General features: G+C 39.0%; 1 protein-coding gene and 2 pseudogenes across 3 annotated transcripts in view; 1 reads left to right on the forward strand and 2 right to left on the reverse strand.

Annotated features, from left to right (window-relative positions):
- The first annotated feature begins 845 nt into the window (after nucleotides 1–845).
- On the forward strand, nucleotides 846–3,732 carry LOC148693922 (uncharacterized). Its single transcript, XM_088678307.1, has 3 exons — nucleotides 846–892; nucleotides 2,671–2,829; nucleotides 2,929–3,732. Exons 2-3 carry the CDS (start codon nucleotides 2,712–2,714, stop codon nucleotides 3,153–3,155), a joined length of 345 nt encoding a protein of 114 aa, XP_088534433.1. The 5' UTR covers nucleotides 846–892; nucleotides 2,671–2,711; the 3' UTR covers nucleotides 3,156–3,732.
- A 6,431-nt stretch (nucleotides 3,733–10,163) lies between these two features.
- Nucleotides 10,164–22,536, reverse strand: part of LOC137727834 (cysteine-rich receptor-like protein kinase 25) — a 50,440-nt pseudogene continuing 38,067 nt past the window's right edge. Inside the window, exons 5-6 of the transcript XR_015952523.1 lie at nucleotides 10,350–10,586; nucleotides 10,164–10,276 (exon numbers count right to left, since the gene is read on the reverse strand). The product of XR_015952523.1 is annotated as a cysteine-rich receptor-like protein kinase 25 (transcript). The remainder of the gene's footprint in view (nucleotides 10,277–10,349; nucleotides 10,587–22,536) is intronic.
- LOC148693923 (cysteine-rich receptor-like protein kinase 10) lies at nucleotides 11,923–15,660 on the reverse strand (annotated as a pseudogene). The gene is made up of 7 exons (XR_015952522.1): nucleotides 14,829–15,660; nucleotides 14,211–14,354; nucleotides 13,956–14,077; nucleotides 12,946–13,156; nucleotides 12,626–12,863; nucleotides 12,375–12,525; nucleotides 11,923–12,292 (listed from the first exon to the last, which is right to left on the reverse strand). The product of XR_015952522.1 is annotated as a cysteine-rich receptor-like protein kinase 10 (transcript).

The following is a 22,536-nucleotide window of genomic DNA, read 5'->3' on the forward strand; positions in this document are numbered from 1 at the left end:
CCTTCTCCCTTCTTGTTCTTCTACACCAACGCCGGGGGGGGGGGGGGGGGGGGGGGGGGTTGTGAGGATTTTTTTTTTTTTTTCCTCTTCTTCTTCTTCCTCCTCCTCCTCCTCCTCCTTCTCCTTCTTGTTCTTCTCAAATTTTTTTTTTTTTTTTTTGGGTTTGCAGGTCGGGGGAAGAAAATGAAGATGGGGAGAAGAGAGAGGAGGGGGAGGGGAGGGACAAACTGATGGTTTATTTAAATTTTTTTTTACTTTTTATTATTATTTTAATATTTAAATAATATTAAATTTTTTTTTTTTAGTTTTTAATAATATTTTAATAGAAAGTGGACCCCGAATTAAGCCACGTCAGCATTTAACTAAAAAGTAAACGGTCAAGTAACGGAAGGTATAACATTAGACCAAATTCTAAAGATGAGGTATGACATTATCAATTTTAAAAGATGAGGTATGAAAGTGTCGTGACACTAATAGTTGAGGTAGTTTTTTGTACTTTACCATATATTCTATGTGGTTATTAGATCGTATTTATTTTATTATGAAGTTAATCAGCGTAAATAATTTGAAACCTTAATACGTTCCTATAAAATATATTGAGATTATTAAAAATTTTAGATGTACATCCCAGTTTCGATCCATATTATTTCAGAATTTTGAAGGTCAAATTTCCTTTGGGTTCACCAAAATTGAAAGTTTTCTTTACCATCTTGGTCAGAAGTGATAAAAATCGAAATATCCAATCCAACTTGCACCTGTTCTCAATAATCTATTGACTTGGACTTTCAAGCCCAAGACCAATGTTTGTTGACCCAACGTGAATTTAGGAGACGAAAATGCCCTACATTCCAAAAGCCCTTCCGGTCAAACACGGTGGATACTGGATACGCAGGTTCAAACAATGTTTGTTGACCCAACGTAAATTTAGGGAAATTAGCCATGTTTTGATCTCTAATCATAGAAAAAGATCAGGGAAACTTTTATATATAGCTCTTAAGTCTTCTCCTTCCTGCTCGAAATATGGTTAAAAATCTCGGAGTACGAGCACCATTGAATTTTTGTGAATCGATACGTAGTTTCTTGGAAGACTTGTTGAATTAAATTAGAGGAAAATTAATGAAAATGATTTGAAAACATTTAGTTTTAACGATAAGAACAAAAAAAATAGTAAAGTGAATAGTAACATGATTGACTTTTTAGTGTAAAAATGTGGTTTTTCGTTAAAGTGAACAGTAATGTAGGATTTTCGTTAAAACTCCCTTAAATTAGTTAACATCACATCAGTAAAAATTCTAAGAAAACAAAGCCTTCGACTGCTTGTATTTTCCTGGAAATTGTTCACGGTTGGTCATGGTTGTAATTAGACCTGTAAACGGGTCGGGTTCAATCCGAACCCAACCCGTTAAGCTTAACGGGTCACCTGAACTCGACCCGTTAAGCTAACGAGTCACCCGTTTCACCCGTTAACAATTATTATTATTATTATTATTATTATTTTGCATAGTTTATTTTTTGTTGTTAAAACTTTACTGAAATTACTAAAACATCCTCAACTAACCGGTGTTAACAAGTCTAACAGGTTGACCCAAAGTGACCCGTTATTTAACAGATTCATTCGTTAGCGACCCAACCCGTTAAGCATTCACCAAATATTAATATTAACGGGTCGGAACGGATCAAGTTAAGAGATCGGGTTTAAAATGTCAAGTCTAGTTGTAATTCAGTCAATGCCACGCCACAAGTTGAAAGATATATTAACTCAAAACTAATAGATAATGACAGAGACTTCCACAAACCATCAAATAATATAATAGTCGCACATGTTTTCTGTGGTTTATTTATTTTTATATATACATGCGAGATTAGCATGTCCAATAGGTCACACAACAAGAGTTAAACTTCATTGCCTAGCCTCCTCTCCATGTATGCATGCCTGATTTTCAGAAAAATCTAAATTATGAGTTTCATTTTCATTCAATTCTGTCGTAAAAATAATAATAAATAAAAAGAAAACTAATGAAAAGGACTTGAAAACTTTGAGTTTTAACCATAAGGACAAAATAACGGATAAAATGAATAGTACTAGATTTGACTTTTTAGTGTAAAAATGTAATTTTTCGTTAAAGTGAACAGTATCGCAGGTTTTTCGTTAAAACTCCCATAAATAAATAATAATAATAAATAAAAAACAATAAAATATTCAGAAAAGTTGGTAACTTATGTTTCAAAAATAGTTCGGCTCTTGAATATGCCCAACATTTGAATTTTTTTTTTACAACATACTCTATGTGGTTATTAGATCGTATTTATTTTATCATGAAGTTAATCAACGTAAATAATTCGAAACCTTAATACGTTTGTACAAAATATATTGAGATTATTAAAGTTTTTAATTGTACATCCCAGTTACGATCCATATTTTTTCAGAATTTTGAATGTCAAATTCCATTCGGGTGCACCAAAATTGAAAATTTTCGTTGCCAACTTGGTAAGAACTGATCAAAATCGAAATTTCCAATCCAACCTGTGCCTGTTCTCAATAGTCTATTGGCTTGGACTTTCAAGCCCAAAGCCCAAAACCTATGTATGCTGGCCCAACGTAAAATTAGGAGACGAAGATACCCTCCATTACAAAAGCCCTTCCGGTCACGGTGGATACTGGATACGCAGGTTCAAATACAAACGGGCTTTCCCTCTTCGGACCTCAGTCAATGGCAGTCGCTCTGAGAAGACTTGCAGCGGCATTCGGCTACTCGCCACATCTTCAATGCGTTCAAAGCTTGTTTCCGTTGCGCTTTGGAAATAGTTATAGTTCCTCTGTGTCGTCTGGTATGCCCTGAACGTGCTTGTGAAAATGTCTCTGAGACAACATCTGTTTTGTCAGTTGTCACTAACCATTTCTGCACCTGCTCTGTATTTCATGATCAGAGGACGGTGCTCCGACCGTTCATCCAGAATTCCAACAATGGCATAACTCTGCCTGCATCGACCCAACAGTTTTCATAGAGTTTGGTGCTGTTGTTCATTCAAAATCCGTTGTTGGCGAGCATGCTCGTATTGGTTCTGGAGCTGTCATTGGAATTTCGGTCGCTATTGGCAATCAACCAAAATTGGGTGATGATCAAATTTTTAACTCGACATTGCGACTCCACTAAACTGTGATAGCACTTCTGCCATTGCAATCACTAAGAACCCTATTTTTCACCAGAAGACTAAACACATCAACAGGAGATATCATTTTATCAAGGAGGCTTTGCAGAATGAGATCATTGACTTGGTGTACTGCTCAACCAAAGAACAGGTAGCAGATATATTCACAAATGCTCTTGCCAAAGATCAATTCTGTCATCTCAGAGAGCTATTGGGAGTGAAATCAGTTCACAATTTAGGGGGAGTGTTGATGTATAAATTGATGAACTGCTATGAAGAAGATTACAAGTTTTGATTAGTGTAATGCTTCAGCTCATAGGCTGAGCTTATGTGATCAAAATATAATGCGTTAGTTAAGTCTCACGGGGTTTGATATGTGACAAGTGTTCTAATGTCAGTGTAGTGTAGAATGGATGACTAAGATTGAATCTAGAGTTGTATCTCTCTCTCTCTCTCTCTCTCTCTCTCTCTCTCTCCCCCAACGGTTATATTGTTGTTTTGTATGAGCTCATATGTTCAGTGAGTGCCTCGAAATATATGGAAGAATTTGGAGAGGCATGTTCTCTGTGATTTTGATCGGAATTTTGCTTCTTCTTCTTCCTCAAGTTTTCTAAGTATTCTTCCATAATCATCATCAACATTCTCTGTTTAAATCTAATTCACTAACAGGGTGATGTCATAAAAAACTTTTGCGGTAATATTAATGTTACCCGAGCAGCTGAGCAAGCTAAGCATGCATATGAAGATAAACAAAAGCATCATAATTGACATATTCGTAATTAATAGGTTAGTTAAGCATAAGGGATTTTAGTTATACACTTGATACAGAATATATATTGACCCATAAGAACTTGCTCGAGATATTTGGTCCTTGGGATCATCATATCATATCATAGGTTTTGAGGTCGATGATGCGAGGACCTTGATCTTAACAACAAAAAAAAAAAAAAAAAAAAAAAAATCCGAACAATACTTGGCTACTTGAAGACAAGTAAGAACTCCTACTCAAAACTCTTAATATTTTAATTACAGAGCTTTGTGATTATGATCATAACCATTCATACTATGAATCACACTGTAAAGATTATCTCTGCAAAAAAATAAATTAAAACTAAAGTCGTTTAGTCAATTTATTGTAGCAAATGCATAGACGGTTCATAATGCTTTTACCAATACCATTAATTTGTTTTTATACAATTTGATGACTAAACGACCTTAGTTTTAATTGATTTTTTGCAAAGACGATCTTTATAGGGTGATTTATAATATGAACAATTCTGATTATAAACATGAACTTCTATAAATTGACAAAGGACAATTTTGAGAAATTTTGTGTAGGATTTCATACTCATGTTTGAGTAGCTAAGTATTGTTAAAAAATAACCAACAATGCTCAAAGTTGTATAAACATTTTTTATGAACTCAACAGTTCTTTTTGCCATATGAGTCCAGAACATTACATTGAAAGTATCGAATTGACCTGTCTTTGGCTTTGAAACTAACAAATGCACTCTCTCACAGCCAAAAGCTTTAAAACTTTATCTTGTTGCACTTTTTTGTTTTTTTTTTTTATTGAAGAGTTTCGAATTCTAGACTTAGCATACTCTTATACATCATATTACTCACACCCTCAACTTTTCTTTTGGCACTTTTTCATTTCATTCATCTTCGAATTAAATGAAACGTTTTTTTTTATTTTTTTGGTTGCTACAGGTCCTGACTATAACTATCTTCAACTACAAGAGAAACCCAGTTAGGTTCGTTAACTAATGCCTCATTTGGTTCACGTAATGAAAGTGAAGGGAAAATGAATCTTGTGTTTTTTTCTAAGGGGGATGAGAATGCATCGTCTTGTTGTTTGGTTGGCGTGAATTTGAATACATAAAACACAATATAACATGACACATTCTACCTTCTATGTTAAAATTGCTTGGGAAGTTGGACAAATAGCCTTCTTTTTAAAATAATATGGCACAAGGTAAACGAAGAGAGCAAAGAAGAATTAATACACAAGGTACGTTTTCTGAATTCCTTGATGATCCAGAGGATCCTAACTCACTGGGGGTTATTAAGTTTTTGTTTTTATTTCAGCAACATATACAGCCACTTTTGAGCCGCCTCAAGCAGTACTCGAACCAGCCTCGAGGAAGCAAAATGGAATTCCAGTCAGAGCTAGTTCACCTCGGCGAAATGATGGAAAGAGTGAGCCCATTTGAAGCAGGATCAGTTGTAGACTCACTGATTGGGGCAACTCTTCGTACAGCAAATATTGCCGGTTGCTTTGGTTCAGGAAGATCTATCGATTCACTTCCCAGCAGTACAACCACAGTTGACATTGTAGGTCTCTCCGCAGGGTCTTCCTGGACACACAAAAGACCAATATGCATGCATTTCAAAACCTCGGCTGTTGGGCATGTTTCCATTAACGAAGGCTCAATAAATTCCAACTGTTTTCCGTCCTTCCATAGCCTCCATGCCTATCAATTATTTAAGCCGCAAAATATTTTAATTTCACAGAAACTAAGTTAAGTAATCAAAGTGGACAAAGAAACGTACATATGCAAGGAGTGTCTTGGCATGTTCTGTGAGATAGAACCCACTGTTAAGGAATCTGCTCCATCAACTGCTGCTCCACCAGCTCCATCAACTGCTGCTCCACCAACTGCCGAATCTGCTCCATCAACTGCTGCTCCACCAACTGCACAATTGGAATACAACCTGGACAGCAGACCTCATGTGCTCTGATACCATATACAAATGATATGTTTTCTGTGTTACTTATTGTAATAATAGTCAGATGTTTTATATACATCTTACACAGACACACATGTAATAAATTAAAGACACATGCTTGCTGCCCATGCTGCTGTCAGGAATATTAAACTAAAGACACATGCTTGCTGCCCATGCTGCTGTCAGGAATATTGCAGCCACGTGCCCATGCTGCAACACATCAGAGCACATGACAAACTGGTTGAACATGAAGCTGCTCTTAAGCGTGATGATACCACTGTTCTACCCCCAGTGATCACTGCCAATGTCACTCAGACATCTCGCTTCCACACCTCAAATCGTGGCTTCCGCTCTCACAACTCCAACTCCAACCGTGGGTCCTTTCTCTCTCGCAATCCTTCTCGTAGTTCCTTTGAGCACCCCCACATATCTTCCACTGCCACCAATTCTCGTGGTTCCTACAAGTCCATCCAACAATCCTTCACCGACAATGGTCGCCGCTCTACCAACATGAACAACACAGGTTATCGTGGTTTCTGTCAATGGTGTGGCACTCAAGGTCATAGTGCCAAACGCTGCCCTCAACTCCAATATGGACCTTCCAGTACGCTCGTGGCCAATCCTACCACCCATGGCCGGTCCACCTCTTCTCCAACATGGTTGCTTGATTCTGGTGCCTCTCACCATGTTACCTCTAATGTCAACACTCTCTCTGGTGCAGCCATATATGATGGTCCTGATGAAATAATTATTGGTAATGGTTCAGGTTTGGGTATCACACATGTCGGTTCAACCACTTTACCCTCCTCATCCTCCCAATATTTCAGCTTATCAAACGTTCTATGCGTTCCTTCTATGAAAAAAGACATTATTTCTATCTCTAAATTTAATAAACAAAATAATACCTCTATTGAACTTTTTCCTGATTTCTTTCATGTCAAGGATCTGAGCACGGGGGCGGTTCTTCTTCGAGGCCCGAATAAGGATGATGTGTATGAGTGGTCTCCTAAATCTAAATCATTTCATCAACCACAAGCTATGGTGGGTGTGGTGGTCTCTCCCAACCTCTGGCATCGTCGTCTTGGTCACCCCAGTCATCAAACTCTCCAACAAGTCCTTCGTATGTCTTCCATTAATGTGTCTTCCAAGTTGTTCAAGTCTGTTTGTCATTCATGTCTATGTAATAAAAGCCATCGTCTCCCGTTTGGAACTTCGTCTCTCACCAGTCATGGTGCATTAGACCTCGTTTATAGTGATGTTTGGGGCCCTGCTCCATACTCTTCAATTGATGGTTTTTCTTACTATGTTATCTTTGTTGATCATTTTACAAAATATATATGGCTCTACCCTCTCAAAAAGAAATCTGATGTGTTTTCCACTTTTGTCACCTTCAAAGCACTAGTTGAAAATTACTTCAAAAGAAAAATCACTAGGTTATACACTGATGGTGGGGGTGAATTTATCAAACTCCAACATTTTCTCTCATCCAATGGCATCACCCATCTTCTTACACCACCTCACACTCCTCAACACAATGGAGTCGCCGAACGACGACATCGTCATATTGTTGAAACTGGTCTCACACTTCTTCATCAAGCTTCTTTACCTCTCACCTATTGGTCTTATGCCTTTAAAACAGCTACCTATCTTATCAACCGTATGCCCACTCCGATTCTTAATAATATCTCCCCATTCACTCAACTATTTGATGAACAACCCAACTACTCCCGTCTTCGTACATTTGGGTGCTTGTGTTTTCCTTGGTTACGTCCTTACAATTCCAATAAATTACTCCCTCGTTCCCGCCCATGCCTCTTCCTTGGTTACTCATCTAATCAAAGTGCATTTCAGTGTCTTGATCTTTCCTCCCACAAAATTTTTATCTCTCGGCATGTTCAATTCGATGAGTCCACTTTTCCTCTTGCTAACCTCCCTTCCTCCACTCCCCATGTCACGGTTGATAACTCTCACACTTGGGTCTCTTCTCTTTCTCCAGTTACTCATGTTCCCGTCCACTTACCCACCAGGCCTGTTGAGTCGGCTGTTTCTTCTTCGCTGCCACCACACGTCACATCATCATCATCATCAGAATCTGCCCCTGTCTCAGAACCGTCACCATCCGCTGCACCTATATTCACCCCACCACATTCTCCAACCCAAACTGATCACGTCCAGTCACCTCCCCCCAACAACCCCGTTCGTACATACACTAGAAACCCTCATAGGACTGTTGTCACCTTTCCATCCTCTAACCTAACCTCCCCCAACCCCCCCCGTACCTCCTGTGCTCCCCAATCATTCCATGATCACCCGTGCCAAAGTCGGTATCCACAAACCCAATCCTCGGTATGCTATGACTGCTACTAAACATCCCATTCTCTCCTCAGTTGAACCGACATGTGTCTCTCAGGCTGTCAAGGATCCCCTTTGGCGACAAGCAATGTCCAATGAGTTCAATGCGTTAATTCACAATGGTACATGGGAGCTCGTTCCTTCCCTTCCCTCTCAAAATCTTATTGGTTGTAAGTGGGTGTTTCGTATCAAACGGCATCCTGATGGCAATATTGACAGGTACAAGGCACGCTTAGTTGCCAAGGGTTTTCACCAACGTCCTGGTATTGATTTTTCAGATACTTTCAGTCCGGTGATCAAACCTACTACCATACGCATTGTTTTGCATCTTGCCGTGACTCATAAGTGGCCAATTCGTCAGTTGGACGTCAACAATGCTTTCCTTCATGGCACACTCCGTGAAAATGTCTATATGGTCCAACCACCTGGTTTTGTTGACTCCAATCATCCATCTCATGTGTGTAAATTGAGGAAAGCCCTCTATGGCCTCAAACAGGCTCCCAGGGCATGGTACAAGGAATTACACTCATTTCTGCTCTCCCATGGCTTTGTCAATGCCATCTCTGATGCCTCACTCTTTCTCTTGAATAAAGGGACTGCTGTAATTTATTTTTTGGTTTATGTTGATGATCTTCTTATTACAGGAAACGATTCCTCACTTATAGCAAAGTTCATTCACCTGTTGGCAACTCGGTTCTCCGTCAAGGACCTGGGCTCCTTACATTACTTTCTTGGTGTTGAAGTCCTTCCCACAGCCACTGGCCTATTTCTCTCTCAGCACAAGTACATTCATGATCTTCTTGTCAATGCCAAGATGGATGGTGCAAAGGCTGTCAGTACGCCTCTCTCCACCACTCACTCACTCATGCTCCATGATGGCTCCTCCCCAACGGATCCCACTCCCTACCGTCGTCTTGTTGGTGGACTTCAATATCTCAGTCTTACACGCCCTGACATCTCCTTCATAGTCAATAAGCTCTCTCAATTCATGCATTCTCCTTCCGAGACTCACTGGCAGGCACTCAAGCGTCTTCTCCGCTACCTGAAGGGTACCATTTCCTTTGGCCTTCATCTTTGTCGTCGCCCCTCTCATCGTCTCTATGCCTTTTCCGATGCTGACTGGGCTGGTGATCGTGATGATCGCAAATCTACGACTGGCTATGTTGTCTATCTTGGTGGCAATCTCATCTCTTGGAGCTCTCGAAAGCAGCGGTCTGTCTCTCGCTCCTCTACCGAAGCCGAATATCGGGCCATTGCTGCCACCACTGCTGAACTCATATGGATTCAGTCCTTACTGCGTGAACTTGGCATTTCTCTCCCCACAACACCGGCTGTTTCTTGTGATAACATTGGAGCCATGTTCTACTGTGCTAATCCGGTTCTCCATTCCCGTATGAAGCATATCGATATTGATTTTCAGTTTGTACGGGATCGTGTCACTCATGGTCTTCTTCAAGTCTCTCATGTCTCCACTACTGATCAGCTTGCAGACGCTCTAACCAAATCCTTGCCACGTCCACGTTTCCATCTCCTTCGTTCCAAGATCGGTGTCTCCGATGGTGCCACCGTCTTGCGGGGGCGTGTTAAGGAATCTGCTCCATCAACTGCTGCTCCACCAGCTCCATCAACTGCTGCTCCACCAACTGCCGAATCTGCTCCATCAACTGCTGCTCCACCAACTGCACAATTGGAATACAACCTGGACAGCAGACCTCATGTGCTCTGATGTGTTGCAGCATGGGCACGTGGCTGCAATATTCCTGACAGCAGCATGGGCAGCAAGCATGTGTCTTTAGTTTAATATTCCTGACAGCAGCATGGGCAGCAAGCATGTGTCTTTAATTTATTACATGTGTGTCTGTGTAAGATGTATATAAAACATCTGACTATTATTACAATAAGTAACACAGAAAACATATCATTTGTCTACCCACTAGTCCTTTTCCCATTAATAATCTCTAGCAAGATTACACCAAAGCTGAAGACATCAGATTTGACCGACAATAGACCCTCCATTGCGTACTCTGGAGCCATATAACCGCTGTTTCAAGAATCGAGTATAAGCATTAGCATCTTCTAAAGATAAATGTGGGAGCTGTAAGAAGCAAACTCACAGTGTTCCTACAACTCTTTTAGTGTTAGCTGTTTCTGGCTCTCACAAAATATCCTTGCCATGCCAAAGTCTGATATTTTGGCAACCATTTCATAGTCCAACAGTACATTGCTAGGCTTTAAATCCCTGTGAATGATTTTAAGCCGCGAGTCCTCGTGAAGATACATAAGCCCTCTAGCAATGCCTTCAATAATGTTGTAATAAATTTTCCAATTGAGTTCAGCTCGTCTTTCCAAATCTGAAAATTTAGTACAATTTATCATGTGAAGTGTCCTTCTGATGTATCAATGTAAAAATAAAAGAACATTATAGCAGAAGAGTAAGATGAACAAACCAAGGATAAAAACATCAAGGCTTTTATTTGGCATGAACTTGTATAAAAGCAGCTTTTCCTCTCCCTTAAAGCCGCATGCCATGAGCCGCACCAGGTTTTTATGTTGAAGTTTTTTGCAAAGGTTACCACCTCATTTTTGAACTGCTCTAAGCCTTGCCATGAATTCTTCGACAGTCTTTTGATGGCAACTTCTTTCCCATCTGGTAGCAAACCCTGAAAGAATATTGACAAAATCAGATGACATACATTTTTCAGCCTGTAACTGAATCAATACTATTGTATAATTAAGCCTACTTAGAAACATAATACGTAGTATCATTAACTTGTAAACAGTACCAAACCCACCTTGTCCAAGCTTGTTTGAATCCGAAAAGTCATTCGTAGCTATCTTTATAGTAGCTACGAATAGTTAAAGTATTATGAACTTCTAAACAGTACCAAGCCTACTTAGATCCATGAAGGCCGGCTCTTCAGAAATTATGAACTTCCCTTCTTCTGTGATTGAGACACCAGTGGTGCTTGCCAAATCTTGTAATAGTACTTGCTCGTTTTTTTCTTCTTCTGCAAAAAAAAAAAAAAAAAAAAAAAACATCATAAGTAAATCTTAACCCCCCCAACCCCGCCACCAAATGCGGTCATTTTGCCACCGACTACTCTCTCCTCTCTCATATTTTCATTCCTCAAATTTCAAGTAACCTTTAAAATATAGAGTAAACTGTCATTTGATCCCTTGAACTATTACTTCAGTTAAAATTGAAAACAAATAATGCGTAACGGCAATGTAAGATTGTCCGTTATGTAAACGTTTGGTTTTTTATGTTTTTTCATTATGCTATATGTTTTTGAATTATTCTGTGTCCATATGTCAAAATTTTATTGGTGATTATAGCTAACAAGTAACAATTGAGGATAAAATTGCTAATTTTCCTTGAGTTTGACAAATTGATTCCGCAATTAATGGCAAGAGGTTAATTGACTGATTTTAAATAGTTCAGGGGTTAATTTACTAAAAAAATAGTTTAGAGAGTCAATTTCGACTAGGGTGATAGTTTAGAGGGTCAATCCACAATTTACCCTCAAATATAATTCCAAATATTTTGGTTTATGAGTAATTATATTGAGATTTAACAACAACATTAAACGCTTTAACCAACCTATTAATTATAAATCTTGAATCCGCCATTGCTCACATGTATATATAAAATCCTAATCCGTAGATTGCAAAGCAGTGGTTTGATAAACTTATATTACAATAGATCTAACGCCTTATTTATGCACACTATCTAGGGTATACTTCAGTGATAGATCCTTCATAAACGGACGGAGATGACTTGCTAATAGATTGATCGGACTCCAGCGTTATCTTTGACGTGTTCCCCATTGGTCTTGCTTCATAGGAAAAATGCCAGTTGTTTAGATGATGGCAGACTAACAGAGTAGCCATTGAGCATGAGAACTACTGATTGCATTGTAGGCCTGTTAGCTGGATCTTCCTGAACACAAAGTAAGACGATGTGGATGCATATGTTTACTTCAGTCCTTGAATAAGAGTCTCTTAGACACGGATCCAACAATTCCAAAGATGTCCCGTCTCTCCATAACTTCCAAGCTTGCATAAAACTCCAAGGTTTAACTCATGATGCTATGTCAATGCAGGAGAACAGAATACTACACTTTTCATTTTAAGGTTACATGGCTTGTGAGGTCCTCAACTACATTGGTCTGAAAGAAGTTACTATTCTTCTTGCCACTAATGATTTCTAGTACTAAAACACCGAAACTATACAGATCGGACTTCACAGATAATTGCCCATGCATTGCATACTCGGGAGACATATAACCACTACAAGTTGAGATGGGAAAATTTGACAAATTCATTAGTACAGATAATGCAAAGGAGAGGTGGTCGTGTGAAGAGAAAAGAAGAAAGCGGAGAAACTTACTATGTTCCGACAATTCTATTTGTGTTTGCTTGAGATTGATCAACCCCAAAGATCCTGGCCATGCCAAAATCAGATATTTTTTGATGCATCTCCCCATCTAACAATATATTGTTACCTTTGAGATCACGATGTATAATTCTAAGTCGAGAATCTTCATGTAGATACATGATTCCTTGAGCAATTCTTGAAATAATTTTGTAACATCTTGACCAATCCAATTGCCATTGTTTCTCAGGGTCTGTAAATCATCAAAATCAAGTTATCATCGACGAACTGCTATTGCAATAGGGAAAGACTATCAGATGTTTGAGTGTACAAACCAAATAGGAAACACTCGAGGCTTTTGTTGAGCACTTATTCATAAACAAGAATATTTTGTTTGCCTTCCAAGCAAAATCCCAATAGCCTAACCAAATTTCGGTGTTGAAGCTTGGCTATCAACACCATCTCGTTTTTAAACTCTTCTGTGCCTTGGCCAGAGTTCCTTGATAATCTATTCACAACTACTTCTTGACCGTTTGAAAGTGTACCCTATGACATCCCACATCGCCCAAGGGAATGATCCTTATATGTATATTCGCATCCCTACCTAGCACGAGGCCTTTTGGGAGCTCACTGGCTTCGGGTTCCATGGGAACTCCGAAGTTAAGCGAGTAGCACGCGAGAGCATTCCCAGGATGGGTGACCCATCGGGAAGTTCTCGTGTGAGTTCCCAGAAACAAAGCCGTGAGGGCGTGGTTGGGGCCCAAAGCGGACAATATCGTGCTACGGTGGTAGAGCGGGCCCGGAAGTGGTCCCGCCCGGGCCGGGATGTGACAATTTGGTATCAGAGCCTAACCTTGGTTGTGGTGTGCCGACGAGGACGTCGGGCCCCTAGGGGGGGTGGATTGTGACATCCCACATCGCCGAAGGGAGTGATCCTTATATGTATATTCCCATCCCTACCTAGCGCGAGGCCTTTTGGGAGCTCACTGGCTTCTGGTTCCATGGGAACTCCGAAGTTAAGCGAGTAGCGCGCGAAAGCATTCCCAGGATGGGTGACCCATCGGGAAGTTCTCGTGTGAGTTCCCAGAAACAAAGTCGTGAGGGCGTCGTTGGGGCCCAAAACGGACAATATCATGCTACGGTGGTAGAGCGGGCCCGGCAAGTGGTCCCGCCCAGACCGGGATGTGACATACCATGCGAGAAAATATCCATCAAACAATGGAATGTCCACTCATGGCATCACGGACGGCTTATGAAGCTCCAAAATTATTCAGATTTTGCATGCATAAAAGTTGGAACTTTGTAGACCTGAAGGAGCACTCATGTCATATACTGATTAACATACCTTGTAAACTTGACCGAAACCACCTTCGCCTAACTTGTGATCATCGGAGAAATTACTCATGGCTGCTTGGATGGTAGCAAAATCGAATTGCAAACACTCGACAGTAGTAATGTCATTCTCACCTGCACAACCAACCAAGCCATAGAAGCACAATGTTTATAGATGTGGAATATGTGTGAATATAATCTCTCTAAATGAAAGGAGAATCAATGAGAATAAACCCGAAGAGAAGTGGAGAAGGATATATTTTTCTACCGCTTGGTTCATCTGCTGCTGCTTCATTGTACTTGTATTTTGCTCTCCTAGTTATGCAGCAGTAACCCATAACAAAAAGTAGCACAGATACAGATATTGGTACAACAATGGCAACAATTGTGCTAGTTGGGATTTTACTTTTTCCTGCAAAATAAACAAAAAAATATTAAGAAATTGGTAAAATCAGCAGCCACAGCACAACACCATATCGCCCTGTTCCAAAGTCCACAATAGCTATCAATTACCTAACAAACCAATCTGGTAATACAATAATCACTTGAATGGGGCTTCTAAAAAGGTTAGAAACATTTTGTGACAGTTCGCTTTTCCGACAAAATTTGGGAGAAAATTTTATACTACATAATAGAAGCACTTTTCGAAGAAGTACATGCCCAGAAGCACTTAAGTAAGCACTTATTAGAGTTTTAATGAAAACATTTCAAGCAAAAATGCTTGTAAGCAGAAGCGTCAGTCACGGTTATACCATTTACACTCAAATTTGAACCCCTTTTCTGTATCAGATTAGAATACCGCTCGAATAAAATTTGAACGTATTGATATTTGCTTAAAGTTGTCAACTATAAAATTAAATTTGAATTGAAGAATTGGTCACTTTACCATTAGGCGGATGAGGGAGAGGAGGAGGCGGCCCTGGTGCAGGCTCGGGTGCTGACGTGGCGTTCTGGGCGTAGAAGGGTTAAACTTCGTACCTAACATTACAACTCGGAAACAAAACTCGTGCTCCGAGTGACCCCCGAAGACAATGGTTGCAATCCGTCGCTGACAGGTCCTGCATGCACTGCGCGAGGTTGTACACCGAAATCAACCCACTAAGATATGCCTGATTCGTCCTGAACTTGTCGGCGTCTCCGAAAGCCTCACGGGCCGTCTGGTTCACACTCACTGTCATGACCTGGTTGAACCGAGTTAGGTCGGTGGCGTTCTGCGTGTTCCACATGAACTCCCAGGGCCACTCGGTGACAATGGAGAAGAATGACTCGTTGGAGTAGCGTAGCATGCACTCGTTGTACCACATGAACACCTGTTTTTCTATGGGGCAGCGTTGTGGGGCCTTGGCGGTTGCATTAGCTACACAGCTTTCGCAAGTGTCGGTGCCCACGATATCGCCGTAGCAGAGGAAGAGGCCGTAGACGGAGTTGTTTGTGGTTTGGATGGTGACGTTGTAGAACCCGGTGGAGCGGTTGACGTTAGACGAGAGGTTGGAGATGAGGCGGTTAAGGTTGGACTCGAAGGTGGAGTTCGGGGTAAAGGTGGTGGTGTTTGGGCAGATGTGGTAAAGGTATACTGCTTCCGTACCGGTCAGAAAGCTGGGCAGAGTAAAAATGGAGAAAATCAAAAGAAGGGTAGTCATATGTTTCATTTTTTGATGATTGATAATAAAATCATAGGATTTTTGTATTGAGCATCAACAAAAGCAATGCAGGGGTGGTAGCTTGTGTCACGTCCCGATCCCGACATAAGTCCAGAATCGACACATGACGTTACCAAATACCCGTCTCTAACATACCCCGCCTCCGGAAAAAGGCAAAACATATCTTAAGATCCAGCTGCACAATAATTCTTCGTAGACTTTATGGTTGCATCTAACATCCTCGTTAGACTGCCTATGTACCCTAAATAGGGATCAAGCCATTCGTAGTTTATAACTTCACTATGCTCGAACATTCATCACATAAGTCATTATGTCCCAACAAAATACCACAATGCATATCATGCAATATTTCAAAGAACAAACGACGAATCACAATTATATTCTCTCGTCATATTTATCAACAAGCCTAATCATAACAATAACAATGATATCCAACATAATAATCCCACATGACGAATAACATTTCCACTTCATCCATTACATAAATCATCACGTTTCCCACATAAAATCACAATTCATAGTGTGTAACATATTAAAGAATTAACAATGCACAATATTATTCTCTAGAAACATTAATCAACTAAAATAATCATAATAGCAACACTCATATCCAACTTCGTTCCACAATCCCGTCAATTAATCAATTCGTGAATCAAAGATGCACAATCTTAGCATTAAATTACGTTAATCAAACAATGCGATAACAAAACATTCCACGAATTTAACCAAGGAACTCTATATAACTCCCCACTTGGATTATGAGTAATAAACATGGTAATTCTAATTTATTTTCACAATATCTATTGTGGGTAATTCCCATCCACTCGAATTTAGGATTCTATGATAACCTTACGGAAATGAACAAGAGCAAGGATTCCGGACCACTCAACAGAATCCAACAACATTGGGTTTCGGACCCCTCAACAGAACCAAAATATCAAGCGGTTTCTTGTAATCTACCCATACCTGTCACATGTTAAGTCAATGCCTACCTTATGGGATTGGTACATTGGTAAATCAGGCACTCAGATAAGCTGTGGGGCTTGGGTGAGTAACAATAATATAAGCATGTGATATTCAATTAAAATAGACCATCTATCACAATCTATAAACATCAAGTATAGAATCAAGTCATCAAGTATAGAATCATGCTTTATGAAAACTTCGTAGGAGTCACCCTGACATCCACTGGTTTTTCTAATTCAAACCACAAGATTCTTAAAAACCATTGTTCATATGTACATTAAAAACTAGGCTAGAGGAATGCAGTTCGGCCGAAGCCTACATCTTTGAAGCTATCTCAATCCAAACTCAATGAAACCCAAGGTGGATGCAATCCCGGACCATCACTCAACGGAATCGCGAAGTAAGACCATCACTCAACAGAATCCGAGTGGATACGATTTCGGACCATCACTCAACGGAATCGCGGAGTAGGAGGGATTCCGGACCATCTCTCAACGGAATCGGGGAAGGCCAACAACCATAATGTACAACGGCTCAAAGGAATGAGACCAGCACAAGTTACTTAATTTACAAACTAAATTTAATCAACGAAGCGGAAATAAAACAACATCGAAGCAATAAATCCCCATCACAATGGGTTAACGACCCACCACTAGCCCTCATCATTTCATCACGCCATGCCAATCAGACAAATTAAACCATATTTCAATATATATACGTCAAATCTCATTTCATAAACTTAAACCAAATGCGAAGCATAAAAAAAAATAACAATTCAATAGGAAACATATTTATAACACCAAGTCATATCCACACAGGATAACAATTACGAAAACAAGGTAATCACCAATATCACATATATCAAAGTCACTCACCGAGATAAGCCGCAAAGCCCCACAGAGCCTCCATTAATACTAATTTTAACTAAATATTATGTTCTATAATGCATTGGGTTTGGTGACGATCCAACAGTCGGATTATTGTCAATCACCCAAACAAGTGGCGGTCCAATTTGATCACCACACCAAACAATTGAATTTTGGGAAACCAAGCTAGACATAGGTTTATAGGGTCACTAGAAGGTCTTTGGTAGTTAGACAACACTTGTGGACAGTCTCACGAACCGCCACATGTGATGGTAGTCAAGGTGGAGGGTTTAGAAAACCCAAAATTTCAAACTTAACCAAAAGGGCTCAAATTTACGAAGTAGCTAGAACTCAATAAGGGAAACACTTTTTACAACTAGGCCAACGACAAAATCAAGCCGTAAACCATCCATTTTCACCAGGGAAACCCGGATTTCTAGGGTTCTAAACACCTAACACTAAAACAACTACAAAAACACAAACCAAGCATACCAACTTGAAGATTATGAAGAGTAGATGAAGTTTCATACCTCACTCGAAGGGAATGGTTGCCGGAATCATCGAAAAAATAACAAAACCACCGGAAAAATCGTGGGCTTTGTGGCTTCGAACTGAAAAAATGCATAAGAAAAGGGAAAGTATAACACTGCAGAGATGTAGGCCTCGTCAAGGGCTTTCCATGGACACCAAAATCTTAACGGGTCCAATTCGCCCACCAAACGGGTCAAAATCAGACCCCCTCCTTCTTTCTTTTTTTTTTTTTTCTTTCTTTTTTTTAACAGAAACCTTTCCCCATTTCTGGAGGTTTCACTCCAATTATAGCATTACCAAAATGCCACCAACTTCAAACGACTCTAACTTCTTCATTCTGACTCGGAATTAAGATCCGTTTACACCTATGCGCTCATGAAATCTAACTCTACGTAACCAACTCAAGAGTTGACCAAAAAGGTCGAGAAAATTTGAAATGACTAAAGTACCCCTCACTTTGATTTTCTCAAATTTGGAGAATTATCAAACTAGTTTCAATTAAATCTCCGAAATACGCCAAGAATAAAATAAAATACTAATTTTGGGGACAGAATATCACAACTTGACTTTCAATTTTGAGTGTTGACTAGAAGAGTTCCTCTCTTACAACCAGATTTGGTGAATGCTAGAGAAACTAAATTTGTAGACTACATTTTACAAACTAAATAATATGGAAGTTGACAATGAAATTATGACTTAAGTATTGATAACGTACTCATTCATATTAGTGATACATTATTTAGTTTTGTAAATTTTATCTACAAATTTAATTTATCTAGCATTACCCACCAAATTTTAGTCTCAATGCCATTATCGTTTCATAAGTGTTTGCAACTTGTTCAAAAGGTGCACTATTCTGTCCAAAGACCAATTATTTAGCGGTAAATTGGTAAAAAAAAAACAACAACAACAATGATGCTAAAAAGACCAATTTTTCAAACTAATTCTTTAACTAAATAATGTAGTTGTTAATAATTAAATTATATTGATTAACGCGTTTATTTTTTATTTATGACACATTTTTAATTTAAAATTTTGATTACCCTACTATTATCCTTTGATTAAGCCCGCCTTAATTGCCAACTTTTATTGTCTGTTGGTTTGAAGCTGTCTCAATGGGTCATTGTCTCTATCATCAAATTAATAGTAAAAGAAAACAAGGGGAGAGACAGAAAAATAAAAAATAGAAGTAGTTTGAAGCTAGGTAAAATGCAATGGGGACGGGAGTGGTAAGAGTGTGACGCCAGGCTCGCCGGTTATGTATGGGGAAATTCCAGATTTGTGTGGATTTTTCTGAGGATTATTTAGTTCTAGCATCAAGGAACAAAAAGGGTCCTGAAAAAATTATTGATTATTACCCACAAGGATGTTAGAAGTTCCTTAAACTTCAAGAGTAAGACATATTGGGATTTACTATAGTAATATCTCATTCATCATCATGTGAAAAAGTTAAAAACTTAAAATACAGGACAATGCATTATTGATTTGAAAAATCGCTACAATATCTTTCTTTGTAGTAATTTATCTTGTCATCATGGCTCATTGAATGTTACGTTTGGGCAATTGAGATATGTAGCAATTGAGATATGTAGCCCCACTTAATGGGACCGCTACACTACCCTCATATCCATCATGTGATAAGTTATTTCAAGATGTTTGTATTATATACGTGTTTGCAGTGATGGAGTCAAAATTTTCAAATAATGGTGCCTTAATTTCAACAAAAAAAAATCAATGGACCATTTCGTCGGGCACCTAGTGGGTACTTGCCGATTCCTGCTGACATTTGCCAATAGCTTATGCGAATGTATATCAACAACTACTATGACCAGTAGAGGCTTGTCGAGGGCAGCAGTAGGAAACTATCGAGCAATGTTGAAGACTGCCAATGTTTGTTAATTGAGGCATTTTATCGAGCATTTGGTTCACATAATAGAGTCGCATACAAGAAGAGAGAAAATAAAGGCATGAATGTTAAAAGAAAACAAAATTAAAAAGAGAAAGTTATGATTTAGTTTGCCATAACTATTTATAGGGGTCAATACAAATACACAATCAAATATATATAAAGATTTTAAAGTTGTTAAGGGTCATTCGCAATCAATGACGCCATATTAATTATGTCATTGCAAGTTTGTACTTTAAAATAACCGCGAACATTCGCCTAAGAAAACAACATACATATTATTTGCCAAATTCATATCGGTGAAAAATAAATATTGCAATGTTGGAAAAAATAATTTAAACTTTGAAATCTGAAAAGTCACGGCAGATAGTCTTTGTCGAAGAGTCTAAAGTCAAACAACTTTAATTTTCCGTGTGGAAAAGTATCTCACTATATGTTTTTATCTCAGTCAAATTCGCTAAAGAAATTAAGAAATTGTGTAAAATTTCAAAAGAATTAAGTATTTTTATATTATAATATACGATACGATGGAGACGTAAGTGCCAAAAGGGTACCATACTTTTAAACATGAATTTTCAACAATAACATAAGAGTGCTACTAGATCCATCTCATTGTCTTATTTCCCACCCACACTATTATTTCCCCCACCATAAAAATTTTAAAAATTAAAATACTATTTTCCCACCAACTATTATTCATAAAATAACCTTTAATATTTTTATTTTATTTTAAAAAACCTCAATCTCCATCCTTAATCACATCGCCGCACCTTCATTATACTCTAGCCGCACCAACACATGACTTTCAATGAAACTTTGGATTTGGATGGTGAGTCGGGGTCCGGCTATTGTGGTCTAGTTGGTGGTTTGCATTTTTTATGCAGGTTGTTGTTCTCTAAAACTTTGGATTCAAAACAACCCACCAATGACTTTCAATGAGGTTGTGAGCTTCTTGGTGTTGGAAAGATGGAAGCATTTTAGGGAAAATCATGTGCTAGTGTTTTGATGCTACCTTTCTTAAGCTTGACTGCATCTTGTCGAATCTAGCCCTAGTTGATGCCCAAACCCCTCACACCTGCCTCAAATTCGAGCCTTACCAATATCCACTTTTGCAGATCGGTATCGTCGAGGACGATGGGAGGTGATTACTTGTTAGTGGCAAGTCACCCCGTTCTCTCTTTTCCCCATCTCTTATTTTGCCAACCGTACCATCAAATCCACTCAATCATGGCCGTTACAAAAATAGTAGCGTTGATTGCTACATAAGACCACATAGGGGTTTAAAAGTCTTTTGATAAAAGGACAAATATGTCATTAAAATTTTCATTAACAAGTGGGTGGGGAAATAGGTCAATGGGGTTGTCACGCCTCGATCCCAACATACGTTCAGGATCGACACGTGACATCACCCAAATACTCGTATATCTCGCATACCCCGTCTCAAGAATATGGCAATCACAATTTGAGAATCAAATTGCAAAGAAAATTTTCATTTGCCTTATGCCTGCATCTAACCTCCTCGTTAGACTACCTACGTACCCTCAATAGGAATCAAGCCATTTGTAGTTCACTACCACAAAATCAGACATTTATTCCACTAAGTTCAAGTAGAAAAGCATAGTATTCCTCAATCATTCAATATAACTTGACAACATGTAATTCCGGGACTCGGCTACATAACCAATCCCCATGAAAACATGATATCTCTCCCATCCAACATATAAATTATGTCTCATCATGATATCGCAATTCACAACGCACATCATATTTAAGAGCCGACTAACACAAAACCATCCTTTAGCCGCATTAATTAATTAATTTGATCAAAGTAAAACAGTCATTCTCATATCTTCTAAATTCATACCTTATGAAATCATAATCGAATCATAGAAATCCCGAAGGAATCACTTAGACGTCCAACATCTTTTCTAACTCAATTCACAAGACTCTCGAAACCATTGGCACAAATATATATATATATATATAACTAAGGCTAGAGTGACACAGTTAGGCCACACCTACTTCTCCAAACAAAGGATTTTAGGCCACTCCATGAAATTCAACAACCTCGAGTTCCGAACCACTCAACGGAACCAAACCAAATATGATCGCCTAAAAATATACCATGTACAACTAATCATCATCACCTCTAGAATGCGTATAATCCCCCATCGCGGATATACCAAGCAGGACCATAGGGCATAAACTCATCGTGCAGGCAGTGATCACCCATCGCGGATATACCAAGCATGATCACCTTTGAACACATATGGTCCCCCATTGCGGATATACCAAGCAGGACCATCCATGAACCACTAATACATGGTGCAATCTCATCATCACACATTATACATAATTATACGCATACATGTTATAGATTCCACATATCACCCAGCATCTAGTCAGATGGAGCACAACCCAAGGAATTTCCTTAATTACTATTTCTACTAAAAAGCTAATAAAGTATATAGCTCATCTCCTGACTTCCATTTCCACCTCATGCTAGGAATAGCACCAAGTTCAAATAGGTATTCAGTTGGCAAGCATATCCAAATAATTATCAAACAATATTTAATTATCATATGTCTATGGCTAAATATATAAAGGTCACATTTCAATAGAAATCATAATTATAAGACCAATTCATATTCACAAATGATACCA

This window comes from Pyrus communis, chromosome 10, assembly GCF_041283825.1.
Source record: "Pyrus communis isolate YQ-2024b chromosome 10, ASM4128382v1, whole genome shotgun sequence".
Classification (NCBI taxonomy): Eukaryota; Viridiplantae; Streptophyta; class Magnoliopsida; order Rosales; family Rosaceae; genus Pyrus; species Pyrus communis.